Source organism: Mobula birostris, chromosome 3, assembly GCF_030028105.1.
Source record: "Mobula birostris isolate sMobBir1 chromosome 3, sMobBir1.hap1, whole genome shotgun sequence".
Taxonomy (NCBI): domain Eukaryota; kingdom Metazoa; phylum Chordata; class Chondrichthyes; order Myliobatiformes; family Myliobatidae; genus Mobula; species Mobula birostris.
Genome location: NC_092372.1, coordinates 147919953 through 147935386, shown reverse-complemented (window position 1 = coordinate 147935386; position 15434 = coordinate 147919953). Strand labels below are relative to the sequence as shown.

Genomic DNA, 15434 nt, shown 5'->3' with positions numbered 1-15434 from the left:
AGAGAAAGAAGTACTGTAAAGGAAAGATGACCCAACTGTGTCAAAGCCAATATTAAAGGCAAAGAGAGTTCATATATTAGAGCAAATATTGTTTGGAAAATTAGAGGATTTGGAAGCTTTTAAAAACACACAGAAGGCAGCTAAAGAAGTCATTAAGGAGGTAAAGATGGAATATAAAAGTAAGCTAGCCAATAATATTAAGAAGGATATGAGAAGTTTCTTCAGATAAATGAAGAGGCAAGTAGACATCGGACCACTGGAAAATGATGTTGGAGAGATAGTTATGGGGGACAACAAAATAGCGAATGAACTGAATAAATATTTGCATCAATTTTCAGTGTAGAAACACTAGCAGTATAGTGGAAATTCCAAGTGTCAGGGGGCATGGAGTGTGTGAAGTTACTATAGAGAAGGTTCTTTGGAAACTGAAAGGTCTGAAGGAGGATAAGTCACCTGGACCAGATGGTACACCCCAGATTTCTGAAGAGATCGTGGAGGCATTAATAATGATCTTCCAAGAATCACTAGATTCTGAATGTTTCCGGAAGACTGGGAAATTGCAAGTGTCACTTCACTCTCCACTCAAGAAGGGAGAGAGGCAGAAGAAAGAAAACTATAGGCCTGTTAGTCTGACCTCAGTGGTTGGGAAGATGTTGGAGTTGATTATTAAGAATGAGCTCTCAGATACTTGGAGGCACATGATAAAATAGGCCGTAGTCAGCATGGTTTCTTCAAGGGAAAATCTTGCCTGACAAATCTGTTGGAATTCTTTGAAGAAATAGCAAACAGGATAAACAAAGGAGAATTGGTTGATGTTGTGTACCTGGATTTTCAGAAGGACTTCGACAAGATACCACGCATGTGCTGCTTGACAAGCTATGAGCCCATGGTGTTACAGGAAAGATTCTAGCATGGATAAAGCAGGGGCTGATTGGCAGGAGGCAATGAGTGGGAATAAAGGGAGCCTTTTCTGATTGGCTGCCAGTGACTAGTGGTGTTCCACAGAGAAGTGTGTCAGGTTCGATTCTTTTTACATTTATATGTCAATGATTTGGGTGATGGAATCGATGGCTTTGTTTGCAGACAATATAAAGATAGTTGGAGGGGCAGCTACTTTTGAGGAAGTAGAGAGGCTACAGAAGGACTTAGACAGATTAGGAGAATGGGCAAAGAAATGGCAGATGGACTACAGTGTTGAAAAGTGTATGGTCATGCACTTTGGTAGAAGAAATGAAAGGCTTGACTACTTTCTAAGTGGAGAGAAAATATAAAAAACTGAGATGCAAAGGGACTTGGGAGTCCTTGTGCAGGATTCCTTAAAGATTAATTTGCATCTTGAGTCTGCAGCGAGGGAATGTAATGTTAGCATTCGTTTCAAGAGGATGAGAATATAAAAGCAAGGATGTAATGTTGCAACTTTATAAAGCACTGGTGAGGCCTCACTTGGAGTATTGAGAGCAGTTTTGGGCCCTTTGTCTTAGAAAGGATGCCCTGAAACTGGAGAGGATTCAAAGGAGGTGCACAAAAAATGATTCCAGGATTGAATGGCTTGTCATATGAAGAGCGTTTGATGGCTCTGGGTCTGTATTCACTGGAATTCAGAGAAATGAGGGTGACCTCATTGAAACCTCTCGAATCGTGAAAGGCCTTGATAGAGTGGGAAGGAATCTTTTCTATGGTGTGGGAGTTTAAGACCAGAGGACACAGTCTCAGAATAGAGGGGGCGTCCTTATAGGACAGAGATGAGGAGGGATTTCTTTAGCCAGTAAGTGGTGAATCTGTAGGATTCTTTGCCGCAGGCAGCTATGGATGCCAAGTCTTTATGTATATTTAAGGCAGAGGTTGATAGGTTCTTGGTTCGTCAGGGTATGAAGCGATACAGGGAGAAGGCAGGTGATTGGGGCTGAGAAGAAAATTGGGTTAGCCATGATGAAATGGCAGAGCAGACTCAGTGGGATAAATGGCTTAATTCTGTTCCTATATCTTTTGGTCTTGTGGTCTAAAAGCTCTAAAAGGTTGGTTAGATATGACCTACCACGCACAAAGCCGTGCTGACTATCCTTAAATCAGTTCCAAGTCTACCCAAATTCTCGTATATCCAGTCCCTTAGAATACATTCCAATAACTTTCCCACTACTGATGTCAGGCTCACTGGCCTATAATTTCCTGGTTAATTTGTAGAGCCTTTCTCAAACAGCAGAACCATAACCTCCCTTTTAAGGTAGTGAATTTACTTACCTTGGCGTCACAATAACAAGGAAACATAAGTGTTTTTTTGGAGAAAATTTCATTAATTTGTTCAATCATACAAAGCACAGTGGTCACCCTTCTCCATGTCCCTGATGGGCTGAATTAATGTTGTCAAAATGAACATCCTTCCCAAATTCTTATACCTTTATCAATCCATACCAGCTTTCATTCCTAAAGCCTTCTTTGACTCTCTAGACTCAGTCATATCGTCTTACTTGTGGAAGGGCAAGTGTCCCCGACTGAATAAAGTCCATCTTCAAAAATCTAGAAGTGTTGGGGGCATAGCTTTGCCCAATTTTCACTTATATTACTGGGCAGCTAACATAGGCTGTCTCATCTTTTGGTCTCATTTTTACAACCAATCTGACTGCCCAATATGGGTGACAATGGAGCTGAGCTCTATTAGGAATTTCTCCATCTCTGCACTTCTTGGATCTGCACTCCCTTCTCTTAGGCCTAAATCAATTGCTGATCCTGTTATCAGGCACACCCTGAGAGTATGGGCTCAGTTCAGAAAGCATAGTGGTCTCCTTGGCTTCTCTCTTTCAAGTCCTGTTCTATATAATTATCTCTTCCAGCCTTCTATACATGATCCAACATTTCAAGACTGGTACAGAAAGGGCATCAGGTGCTTGGAAGATCTTTTTATAGACAACTGCTTTGCATCATTTGAACAACTGTCTGCAGAGTTTAACCTACCCAACACTCATTTCTTCAGATATTTGCAAATTAGGTATTTTATCAGCCCTTTGATATCAAACTTCCCTGAGGCACCCGACACAAACGTCGTTGATATGTTTCTTTGCATAAATCCATTGTGCAAAGGTCTAATATCTACTATTTGCGACAAGCTAGCGGTCCTGAGGCGAGCCACCCTTGACAAAATTAAAGCTGCCTGGGAGTAAGATTTAAACTTCTCACTGTCAGATGATGTATGGGATTCAGTTCTTAAGTTAGTTAAATCAACCTCTTTATGTGCCTACCACTGCTTGTTACAGTTCAAGGTCGTACACAGGGCCCATATGTCTAAAATTAAACTATCTCGCATTTACCCAGATGTTAATCCCTGCTGCGACAAATGCAAAAGGGGTGAGGCTTCCCTTATTCACATGTACTGGACGTGCCCTAGCTTGGAAAAATACTGAAAAGATATTTTCCAAACTCTATCCCAAGTACTTAATTACAATTTGAAACCTAACCCTTTGATTGCTCTCTTTGGCACCTCCGGAGAGGTGCACCTAAATCCCACTAAACGTCGCACACTGTCTTTTGCCTCTCTGTTGGCGAGGCGCGCAGTCTTGCTCAGGTGGAGGGATGCTGCCCCGCCCACCCATGCTCAGTGGCTCAGGAACATCATGTCCAGTCTACACCTTGAGAAGATCCATTATTCAATTCTCAACTCGGACATAAAGTTCCAAAAGGTGTGGGGACCCTTCCTTGAATATTTTCAGAATTCCCAGCCAAAGTAAAGGTCCATTCTTTCTTCTTTTCCTCTGCACATAAATCCCTGACCTTCAGCATTTCCTGGTAAAATTCTACAGACCCAGACTTGTAAACGTGTAACAGTTTGTGTATTAGGAAAATACACCTTCTCTATACCAATGCAACTCTGTAGGGACAAAGGTTCTGTTTAACCCGTTTTGCTAATGCAATGATGGCTTGGAGGTGGGGATTGGGAGTGATGGATCAGGGCAGGGAGGCAACCAAAGCATGTTTGTACTGTGGGTGCATCTCTTTTGTAGATGTGAATTGTACATTTGATACATTTGTTATGAACTGCACAAACCTCCTTTATACTATACTCTCTTTATTTAAAAAAAAACAATAAAAATATTTGGAAAAAAAAACCAGCAGAACAACCTTGGCTATTCTCCAAACCCTTCGATGAGGGTGATTTGTATGTCTCTGCTAGGGCCCCTGCAGTTTCTGCACTTGCCTCCCGCTGGCTCAAAGGAAAGACCCTTTTCGGCCCGGGGACTTATCTACCCGAATTTGCCTGAGGACAGCAAACATCTTCTCTGTAATCTGTATAGGTTCCACGATACTCCACTGCAATACTGATAAATCTGTCTTTAACTTCTCCTTCCCAAATTGCTGGATAAATTCAATCATATGATGATTACTCATCCCTCAGGGTTCCTTTACATTAAGCTCTCTAATCAATTCCAGTTCATTGCACAACACTCAATATAGAATAGCTGATTTCCTAATGGGCCCGAACCACAAGCTGTTCTACAAAGCTATCTCGTAGGCATTCTAGAAATTTCCTCCCTTGAGATCCAGCGTCAACCTGAATTTCCCAATCTATCTGCATATTGAAATCCCCCATAACTATTCTAACATTGCCCTTTTGACATGCATTTTCTATCCCCCATTGTAATTTGTTGTCCATATCTTTACTGTTGTTTGGGGGTCAGTATATAATAACTCTTTACCCTTGCAGTTCCTTAGCTCTACCCACAAAGATTCAACAACTTACTATCTTATGTTACCTCTTTCTAATGATTTGATTTCATTTTTTACCAACAAAGCCAACCCATCTATTCTGCCTACCTGCCTGTCCTTTTGACATTATCTGTATCCTTGGACAAAGCTCCCAGCTATAATTGTCTTTCAACCATGATTCTGTGACGCCCACAACATTATATATGCCTATCTGTAACTGTGCTACAAGTTCATATATCTTATTCCTTATACTGTGCGCATTCAATTATAACACTTTATGTCCTGTATTTACCCTTTTTGATTTTGTCTGCCTTTTACATTGCAAATCATCCTGACTGCAACTTTACCCTAACATCAGCCTCTCCTTGCTAGCAGGCTCACTACACACTGCCTCTGTTTGTCAACAAACTACCTCATCTTCAGCACTGTCTCTCCAGTTCCCATCCACCTGCCAAGTCACTTTAAACTCTCCTGAACAGCTCTAGCAAACCTGCCTGCAAGGATATTGCCCCCCCACCCCTGATTCAGGTGTAACCCATCCCTTTTGTACAGGTCACATCTTCCCCAGAAGAGATACCAATGATCCATAAATCTGAACCACTGCTCCCTGCGCCTGTTCCTTAGCCCACGCATTCATCTGCCAAATCATCTAATGTTTACCCACACTGGTGTGTGGCACAGGCAGCAATCCAGAGATTACTGTTTTTCAGGTTTCTATCTAGCTCCCTAAAATCTCTCTTCAGGACCTCCTCACCTTTCCTACATATGTAGTTGGTGCGAATGTGTACCAGGACTTCTGGTTGAAGGAGTACAGAGAAAATTCATAAGAATGTTGCCAGGACTGGTGGATCTGAGTTACAAGGAATGATTGAAACTTTATTCCTTGGAACGTAGAAGATTGAGGGGAGATTTAATGGAAGCGTACAAAATTATGACGGATATAGATTTGGTAAATATTAGCAGGCTTTTTCCACTGAGAGTGGGTGGAACTACCACTGGAGGTCCTGGGTTAAGGGTGAAAGGTGAAAAGTTTGTGGGGAACTCAGAAGTACTGAGAGTGTGGAACAACTGCTGGTGCAAGTGGTGTATGTGAGCTGGATTTCAATATTTCAAAGAAGCTTGGATAGGTACATAGGTGGTAGTGGTATGGAGGGCTATGGTCCCAGAGCAGAGCAATGGGCATTGGCAGTTTAAATGGTTCAACATGGACTAGATGGGCTGAAGGGTCTGTTTCTGTGCTGCACTATGAAAGTAAACTTTGAAAATTACTCATCTGGTTGTATGGTTTAAGAGTACTTTGTTTGGGGTCCATAATATTGGAGTTTATCCAATAAAATTATATTTTTAATTCTTGGGGAGCATCTTAATCTTAAAGGCCTTAAGGACATCATTAGAAATCAGTTCGAAGGATGCACAATGCATATAGATTGGTGGGTTGGACTGGATATAAGGGCATCAAATTGATGATTGGTCTCAAAGACTTGTGGACTGGGTTGGATGTATAGCTGATAGGTCAGAGAATAATAATATTGGCTTCTCATTGTCTACAGGCAGAGCTTTAAAAATAATTCCCCGGTGTGTTTAGCAGTTACTGTTACCCTTCAGCTGTTGGGATTCTTGAATCCTCAGAGCTATTAAATCTACTTGTATGATTGAACTGCATATCAGGCCCTTATGTTAGCTGACCCTGCCTTCATTAATGATGAATTATGGATGCATTGAGTGTGCATTTTAGAGTTCTAGTTACTTAAAATTCTGCTCCTGGACTTTTCTCAAGTAAAATAAACTTGATTGTTAAGCAAATAATATGAGCTTGCAAGGAACTTTTGGGCTGACATAGATTTTGTGTTTGGTGTTTCATTCTGTCTCAGAATGATATACATGCAGCAGCCACTTCCATGAGGTACATTTGTACATGTGCTCATTAATGCAAATATTCAATCAGCCAACCCTGTGGCAGCAGCTCAGTGCGTAAAAGCATGATCAGGAGGTTCAGTTGCTGTTCAGACCAAACATCAAAATGGGAAAGAAATGTGATATAAATGACTTTGACTGTGGAGTGATTATTGGTGCCAGACAGGGTGTTCTGTGCGTTCACAAAATGCTGCCCTCCTGGGATTTTCACGCACTACAGTCACTAGAGTTTACAGAGAATGGCGGGAGAAACAAAACATCCAGTGAGCGGAAGCTGTGTGCATGAAAACGCCTTCTTGATGAGAGGAGCTCAGAGGAGAATGGCCAAACTGACAAACAAACAGGATGGCAACAGTAATTCACATAACCAAGCATTACCACAGTGATGTGCAAAAGAGCATAGCTGAACGCACGCCACATTCACCCTTGAAGCGGATGGGCTACAGCAGCAGAAGGCCATGAATATACACTCAGTGTTCACTTCATCAGGCACAGGAATTGGCCACTGAGTGTATTTCAGCAGCCTGCTGTATTTTTTTTTCATTTCCAGGCTCATTTAGACAGTACTAAAGGATCTTCCTGTATGTGCTTTTATTATTTATATATGAATGGCTTTGATGAGTAAACCAACTGATAAACCACTGAAAATATAAAACACTAATGAAAAATGTGAACTGCTTGTTGTCCTGATACTTTTTAATACATTGCTGCAATAATGTTTAATGCATTAATTAATATGGTAAAATTTTATATGTAGTGACATTGTGTTCATGCAATATGAAATAAATAATTATAAATTTTATTTTAGTCTGTTTAATCACATTGAAGGATGTTTTAGGTAAAATAGCAATTTTTAATTTTTCTTCTTACAGAATGCTATGATTCTTATGAATTCCTACTGCAACAGGATTGTGAAGCCCATTGATGGTTCATGCTGCCATCCTCGGCCACCTCTTTCACTCATTCAGAAATTGACTGGCTGCTTTTTTAGCACTTGCATAATTGGTTGTATAATTGCAACTTACTTTTGTCATAGTTGGCGAAGAAGTAAACCTAATGCTGATGTGGAGAGTGGAGAAGAGAAGAAACCTGCCACAGCTTCACTTTCTAGTCCTGAAAAACTATTGTTTTGCCTTTCTAAATTAGGCCTGATTATGGGCTATTTCTATCTCTGTGATAGAGCTGATTTATTTATGAAAGAACAGAAGTATTACACACACTCAACATTCTTCATCCCACTGGTGTATATTATTGTGCTGGGAGTTTTCTACAATGATAATACAAAAGAGGTATTTTTAATCTATGTTTTTCAGCATTTCATGTTACAGTACATTTATTGCTTAGTGCAGTATTATTGCAGATTAAGAATTAAACTGATATGTGTCTTATTTCAAATCAAATAGGATAATTCACAGCTACAAAAAGTGAATTTGCAAAGAAATTCAGGAATGTTAAAATCTGGATACTTGTCCTACTACAGATTTTCTAAAGTAATTGGTTGGATCCATAATTTAAGTTATACATTAAGTCAAAGGCATTTTGGTTCTTAAGTATATTTTCACTCTAGTGGTCTAAAGTACATAATGTTCAAAGTAATTTTTCTTTAGTGGTTTGCTGTCATGTTTCCCTTGAAAATGGAAAGTCATGATGTCATAGTTATGCAGTATTGGCTTCTTATTAGTGAACTCGCATCCAAGCTAGATGTGAAGTAGAGAAAATCTGCATTTGACTACAGGAAGGATTGCTCTTGTTCAGCCCTGCAGGCAGAAAAGCTATTTTATAAGGGAATAAATGATTTGGGGTCGAGTGGGGAAGTAAAAGATTAAAAGGTGGTTGAATCGCTAATAAACTCTTGACTGACAAACAATATTATTGGGCTTCAGAATTGGAGGAATTAATGTGCTGGTTAATAAGTGGGGTGATTTAATCATTATTAACATATGTATGTTTATGATTTTTTTCCCTTGTTCTTATTAGACCACTATGTTAAACAGAGAACAGACAGATGAGTGGAAGGGCTGGATGCAGTTAATAATTCTGATATATCATATATCAGGAGCAAGTACTGTAAGTATCAGTTCTTATGCATATTAGTTACATGCTCAGAGTAGAGGCTTGATTGAAATTTTGTTTACTTTTGCATTAATTGTTAATGTGCCTTGATGCCAATGTGTAATATTTTGATTTCAATACTATCGACATGAACATTATAATCTGTTGAACTTTTTATTTTTAGTTTTTACCTGTGTACATGCATGTTCGCGTTCTAGTGGCAGCTTACCTGTTCCAAACAGGTTATGGACACTTTTCTTACTTTTGGAAAAGCGGGGAATATGGAATCTCTCGAATTTGTCAGGTAACCAATATAAAATTATACAAAGACTGCACATTATGTAGAATAATTAAACTTTCTCTTTTTGTTCAGTTAAAGCATAAATTCAAATTATTTAGAACATAGAACAGTACAGCACAGATACAGGCCCTTTGGCCCACAATGTATCTGCTGACCTTAATGCACATTTAAATCGCCTATCTACCTGCACATGGTCTATATCTCTCCATTCCCTGACCATTCATGTGCCTGTCTAAACACCTCTTAAATGCTGGCATTGTATCTGCTTCTACCACAACCCTAGCAATGCTTCCCACTCTCTGTTTAAAAAAGACAATTCACTTTAATTTCAGCCAGTTATCTTTAAGCTCTGCCCTCTAGTATTTGACATTTCCATCCTGGGATAAAGAGTCTGTTTACACCACCTTTGCCTCTCATTGTTTTGTGCTGTTTCGTCCAGTCACACCTTGGCCTTTGGCATTTCAAAGAAAACAATCCAGGTTTGTCCAATCTCTCTTTGAGGCTAATACTCTCTAATGTAGGCAACATCTGTATGAATCTCTTCTACACCCTCTCCCTCTAAAATCTCCATATCTTTCCTATAATGCACACAATTCCTCAAATACGGCCCATCCAAAGTTTTATAAGATATTTAATATTTTAAAATAAAACATAAAAATATAGATATATATGTAGGAACAGGAGTTAGATTGTTTATCTTTTTTGGGCATGCTCCACCATTCATTATGGTTGTCACCATCATCTGCTTCAGTAATTTCCTCATACCACTTGATCCTTTTAGCACTAAGAAATATATCTACCATCTTCCTGATTCTGTGTACTGACTTGACTTCCACTGCATTCAGTGATTGAAAATGCCCCAGGTTCACTTTCTTCCATGTCAGTAAATTTCCCCTGATAGCTATTTCAATTGGCGTACCTAATAACTCACGGTTATGATCCCAGGATCTGGACTCTACAACCATGGGGGACGTTCTCTTGGTGACTAATCCTTTTAGTATTTTATGTTTCTGTGAAGCCCAATGAATGTAGCCTAATCAGCCCAATCACATCTTACCCTAAATCCTGGCATCTCAGAAATCAGTCCCGTGAACTTTTGTTGTATTCCCATGATAGGAACATGCTTTCTCAGATAAGGAGACCATAACTCTAGATAATATCTCATCAATGTCCTGTACAGCTACGGGAATGAAGGCAAACATACCTTTAAATTCCAAGCTGTTGCAGCTGAAGACCTGCTTTCAATGACTAGTCTGCAAGGACACCCAGGTCTAATTGAGATTTCCTTTTCCCAATCAATCGCCACATAAGTAATAGGCCTTTCTGTTTTGGAGCTTAAGTAGACAATATCATATTTATCCATATTAAACTTCATGTTTCATGCATACCCAACATGCCTACATCATATTAGAGCCTTTTTGTACTCTCCTCACAGTTCCTTTGTTCAAATAGCTGATGTATATTAGGAATAGCTGTGGTACTGATTTATGACAGCGCTAGTATTAGTAGTAATGGTACTGATGTATAGTTTACTTCATCTCACTAATCACTGCCTGCCACTTGAAAGAAAGCTCCATTTACTCCTATTTTCTACTTATTAATCCGTTATACCAAACTTCAAATGCTTTAATATATACACTAACCTCTTATGTGGAACGTTATTGAAAACCTCTGAATGTTTACATACATCACAGGTTCATCCTTATTTATTCCACTAAGAATTACTGCTGGCATCTTTTGTTATGTGATACTTATTTATGAAGGGAATGGGTATGGATGATACACAGGAAGAGCACCTAAATTCCTCTTCCTGGTATCATGTGATCAGCACAGCATCACATACCAAATGGCATGTTCAGTGCTAAAGTATTCTATATAAATGATTTGGATGAAAATAAGTTGGTTAGTAAGTTTACAGAAGTAACAAAGATTGGTTAAGTTGTGGAGAGTGAAGAAGGTCATCAAATGATACAGCAGGGTTTATAACCGTTACAGATGTGGGCAAAGAAATGGCAGATACAGATTAATATGTGTGAGGGGTTGCATATTTGAAGATCAAATGTATACAGTTATTGGTAGGACCCATAATAGCATTGAAATTCAGAGGAATCTTTGAGTCAGGTATATACTGCACTAAAATTGGTAGTTCAAGTTCAAATTTGTTATCATTCAACCATACACATTTGCATACTAAATGAAACGATGTTCCTCAGGGACCAAGGTGCAAAACAAAGTACATATATCACATACGGCACATAAAATAATATTAACAGATTTTTAATAAAGTATTCTGTTCATGTACAAGTTGATGTAGATATACAGCGTAGTACTACTATTGGCGCAGTCATAAGTAATGTGTACTGGGTGGTGGCAGGGTGTTCAGAAGGCAGAAGAAGCTGTTACCCACCTAATAGTCCTTGTTCTTATGCTGTGGTACCTTCTGCCTGATGGTAGGAGGTCAAAGAGATTGTGGGAGGAATCCTTGACGATGTTGAGGGCTCTGTGAATATAGTGCTTCTGGTATATGTCCTGGATGGAGAGAGAAACCCCCCTGACGCTCTCAGTAACCCTTACAATCTGTTGCAGGGCCTTGCTGTCAGATGCCTTGCAACTCCCATAAAGCCAGTGATGCAGCAGGTCAGGATGCTCCCAGTAGTGTTGGGTAGAACGTGGTTAGAATGGTGGTGGGGAGCCTTGCTCACCTCAATCCCCTCAGGAAGTGGAGGCACTGCTGTGTTTTCTTACCCAAAGAGGTGGTGTTGAGGGACCAGTTGAGATCATCCGTGATGTGCACTTGCAAGAAATTTGATGTTCCTGACTCTTTTCACAGAGGAGCCATTGATGTGCAGTAGGGAGTGGTCAGCTTGCACCTTTCTGAAGTCCACAATCATCTCTCTAGTCTTGTACATGTTGAGATTTAAGTTGTGTTTGCACCAGTCCACAAGCCGCTCTACCTCTTTGTATGCTGACTCGTTGTTGACGAGGCCAGCCGCTGTTGTGTCATCAGCGACCTTAATGCAAGTAGGTTATGGCATGCTTGCCTTCATCACTGGGGGCACCGGGTATAAGAGTCAAGAAGTCATGTTTCCGTTGTATAAACAGTCGATGTTATAGCAGCCCTGATGAAAGGTCTCAGCCCAAAATGTCAAATGTTTATTCCCCTCAATTGATTCTGCCTAACTTACTGAGTTCCTCCAGCATTTCGTGTGTTCTGCTCAAGATTACCAGCATCTCTTGTGTTTATCACTTGTATAAAACTTTGGTTAGACTACATATGGAGTATTATGTGCAATTCTGGCTGCTTAATTACAGGAAGGATGAGGATTCAGAAGAGGTATAACAAGATGCTGCCTTGATTCGAGGGTATGAGCTTTAAGGAGAGGTTGAGTAAACTTAGATTGTTTTTTTTCTGGAGCGGCAGAGGCTGAGTGGAGACCTGATGGCAGTTTATAAAATTGAGAGGCATAGATATGATAAATAAGTCTTTTTTTCTAGGGTAGAAATGTCAAATTATAAAGGCCATTGTCATTAAGTTGAGAGGGGGATTTTAAAGAATAGTGTGGGACAAATACAGTGGCATTCAAGGGAGTGTTAGATAGGTTGATGAAACACAAGGAGTGGAGGTATATGGATCATATGCAAGCAGAAGGGATTAGTTTAATTAGATATCTTGGTTGGTACAGATATAATGGGCCAAAGGGCCTGTCCCTGTGCTGTACGGTTCTATGTTCTGTGTGTTGTAACGTCCTCAAAAAGAAACTATTAGAATTGACAGTCAGGATCTCCTTTTCATAAACCTGTACTCTGTTGAGTCTCAATTGTGTTTTCTTATGACACCTTTTATAATGGATTCTGTCACTTCCTCTATTACTGATATTGCACAACTGATCTGTGATTTCCTGCATTTGTTTTCTCCCCATTCCCCCCACCTCCACTATTTAAATTGTACAGTCACATTCTCCTCCTGTCAATCTGTAAGGGTTGCTTTAAAGTATAAAGCATGTTTGGAGGATAGCCACCAATAACTTTGTTTTTTAAAGTTATAATTATTTACCAAGCCCAGCACTCTGTGATGCCTTTCTTCAGCTGTTGAAAAAAAAAATGAATTTATCCCCTATAACCAATACCAGAATGTTTGAAACTACTTGGCCTGAAACAGGTATTCAGTCTCAGCTGATGTGTCTTGGTAAGAAAGCAACTGATGCTTCTTCAGGATACTGGATAATGGGCTCAGTAAATTGATTAGAAAGCATAACTCTGTTATAGGAGTCAAACTGGACACACTAGAGGCTGTTGTAGAACAAAGGACCCTACAGAAAATCCTGGCAATGTTTCTCATCCTCTGCATGCCTGCTTTTGCTGAACAAAGAGCGCTATATGAAGTTATTCTTACCCTCCGCCATTAGGCTCTATAATGCGTCAACCTATAGCTAGGGAAGAGATGACCCCCCCTCCCCATTAGACTGTTTGAAGTAACTTATTTTTTATTCTTTCTTACTTCTCTTCTAATATTTGTATATCTGTGCAGTTGGAATGCATAATGACACCATAATTTCCTTTGGGATCAATGAAGTATGTATCTATCTATTCATTTGATTAACTAATCAAAGAGAAATAGTGATGACATTTCTGTCAAAGCATCGGGGATATTCTTTCCGTTAAACTGAGGTTAAGCTTCAAATAAAATGTATCAGTCTTTTAGTTACAAGCTTGTATGAGAAGACCAAGAAAGGAAGTTGGAAGAACAAGCCAGTAACCAAGATTTATAGAAACATTTTGTGAGGTTGAAAATTCATGCATTAACTATTGAATGATGTTAATTATTCACAACTGTATTTATTTTGAAGTTTTACACAAATGTTGGGTTATAACTTGTGATTTATTTTTGCAGATTTTATTTCGTCTGAACTTCTTAGTGGTGGTATTGTGCCTAGTAATGGATCGACCATATCAGTTCTACTACTTTGTTCCATTAGTAACTTTCTGGTTCATGGTCATCTATGCCACTCTAGGGATTTGGCCTCAGACTGGCAAAAAAGATGAAAATGGTATAGTACTTGGTTATGTTTAAATATTTCCACCAGTAAGGGGCTTGAGGGAAATTTGGAAATCTGAGAGGTTTGGGCTGAGCAGTTAGAAAATGGCCCTCATGTTGATCAGGTGTTCAGTTTTACAGGCAGACTGCATTATTAGACAGTGCAAACGCATGATCAAAAATTGTGAAATGTTAACTGTCAAAAATACATTTGCTGATTTCCTGGCAATTTGAGAATTATTTCATATTCTAGTTTATTATCATTGTCTTGTGATGTGAAATTTGTTGTTTTCAGCAGCAGTACAGTGCAAACACAAAATTACTATAAAATACAAAATAAATATAGTACAAAAAAAGGAATAATGATCAGAAATCTGATGGCAGAGGGGAAGAATCTGTTTTAATCGTTAAGTGTGGGTCATCGTGCTTCTCAGTTTATTGCTGATTAACTTTTAAAGATAAATTAATGAATAATTGTAATAGATTTGAATAATCCAGCGAAAAACTTAAATTCACACTGTGGTCTCTGTGTGGCTATCAAATAGGGATGTTTGCACAAAGATGGGGGAATACATGACTTCTGCTAAAAATGATTCTTATAATCTGAAAAGGCATGGATTGAAAGACGATGATTGTTTAACTCATCAAAAAAAAAAGAGAATTGGATAGTGTGGACCATGTAAATAATCATATTAATTTCCAGTTAGTGAATCACCATATTTTAGTTAACACCACCATCAGATGAATGTTTTTGCATTTCTTTATAATCTAAAGTTACTTGAACATTGACCCAATATAAAACTTCTATTTTTATTTTAGGATCCTGTTCCCCTTATTGGGAAGTGGTGTTCAAATTGCTTGGTTTGCTGTTGTGCATATGTCTACTTGCTGCCTCTCAGGTTAGTGAAAATTATGAAAGGGAAGAATTGATGTTTTTTCCCAGATGGAGAAGAAAGGATTAAATATGCCATATTTGGAACTGACAGTGGGAGGATAGGGGAGAAAATTGTAACACAAATGCCTGTCATGGTTAATAATCTCTTTGGAAAAATTGCACTCCTGTTGTCTTGAGTAGATGTACAAGTTTGCAAATTCCTCTGTGAGAAGCGCTAGTGATGCGTTGGACTTGATAAGCTAGTTTATTTCCAAAATCTGCATTTTCTTTTTTAAAAACAAGATGTCCAACAAACACTTCTTGTTTTATTAATAGTAATAGTCAAAATCATACAACACAGAAATAGACTCTTCAACTTCAACCCTCCATGTCTATGCTAACCATTAAGTATCTATTTGTTCTAATCCCATTTACCAGCCCTTGATCTGTAGGGTTCTAATGCTGGTGATTCAAGAGTTTGGCCAGATGTGTTTTTAGTATTGTAAGAGCATCTCCCTTCTCCACTTTTTCAGACATGGTAGAGGGAAATATGTCCTCTGCTT

At 39.0% G+C, this 15434-nt stretch overlaps 1 protein-coding gene across 1 annotated transcript in view; it reads left to right on the top strand.

Annotated features, from left to right (window-relative positions):
* Positions 1–15434, top strand: part of casd1 (CAS1 domain containing 1) — a 113639-nt gene that overhangs the window by 87591 nt on the left and 10614 nt on the right. The window contains exons 9-13 of the mRNA XM_072253428.1: positions 7482–7898; positions 8587–8676; positions 8846–8965; positions 13854–14010; positions 14817–14896. Coding sequence (XP_072109529.1) covers positions 7482–7898; positions 8587–8676; positions 8846–8965; positions 13854–14010; positions 14817–14896 — 864 coding nt within the window. The remainder of the gene's footprint in view (positions 1–7481; positions 7899–8586; positions 8677–8845; positions 8966–13853; positions 14011–14816; positions 14897–15434) is intronic.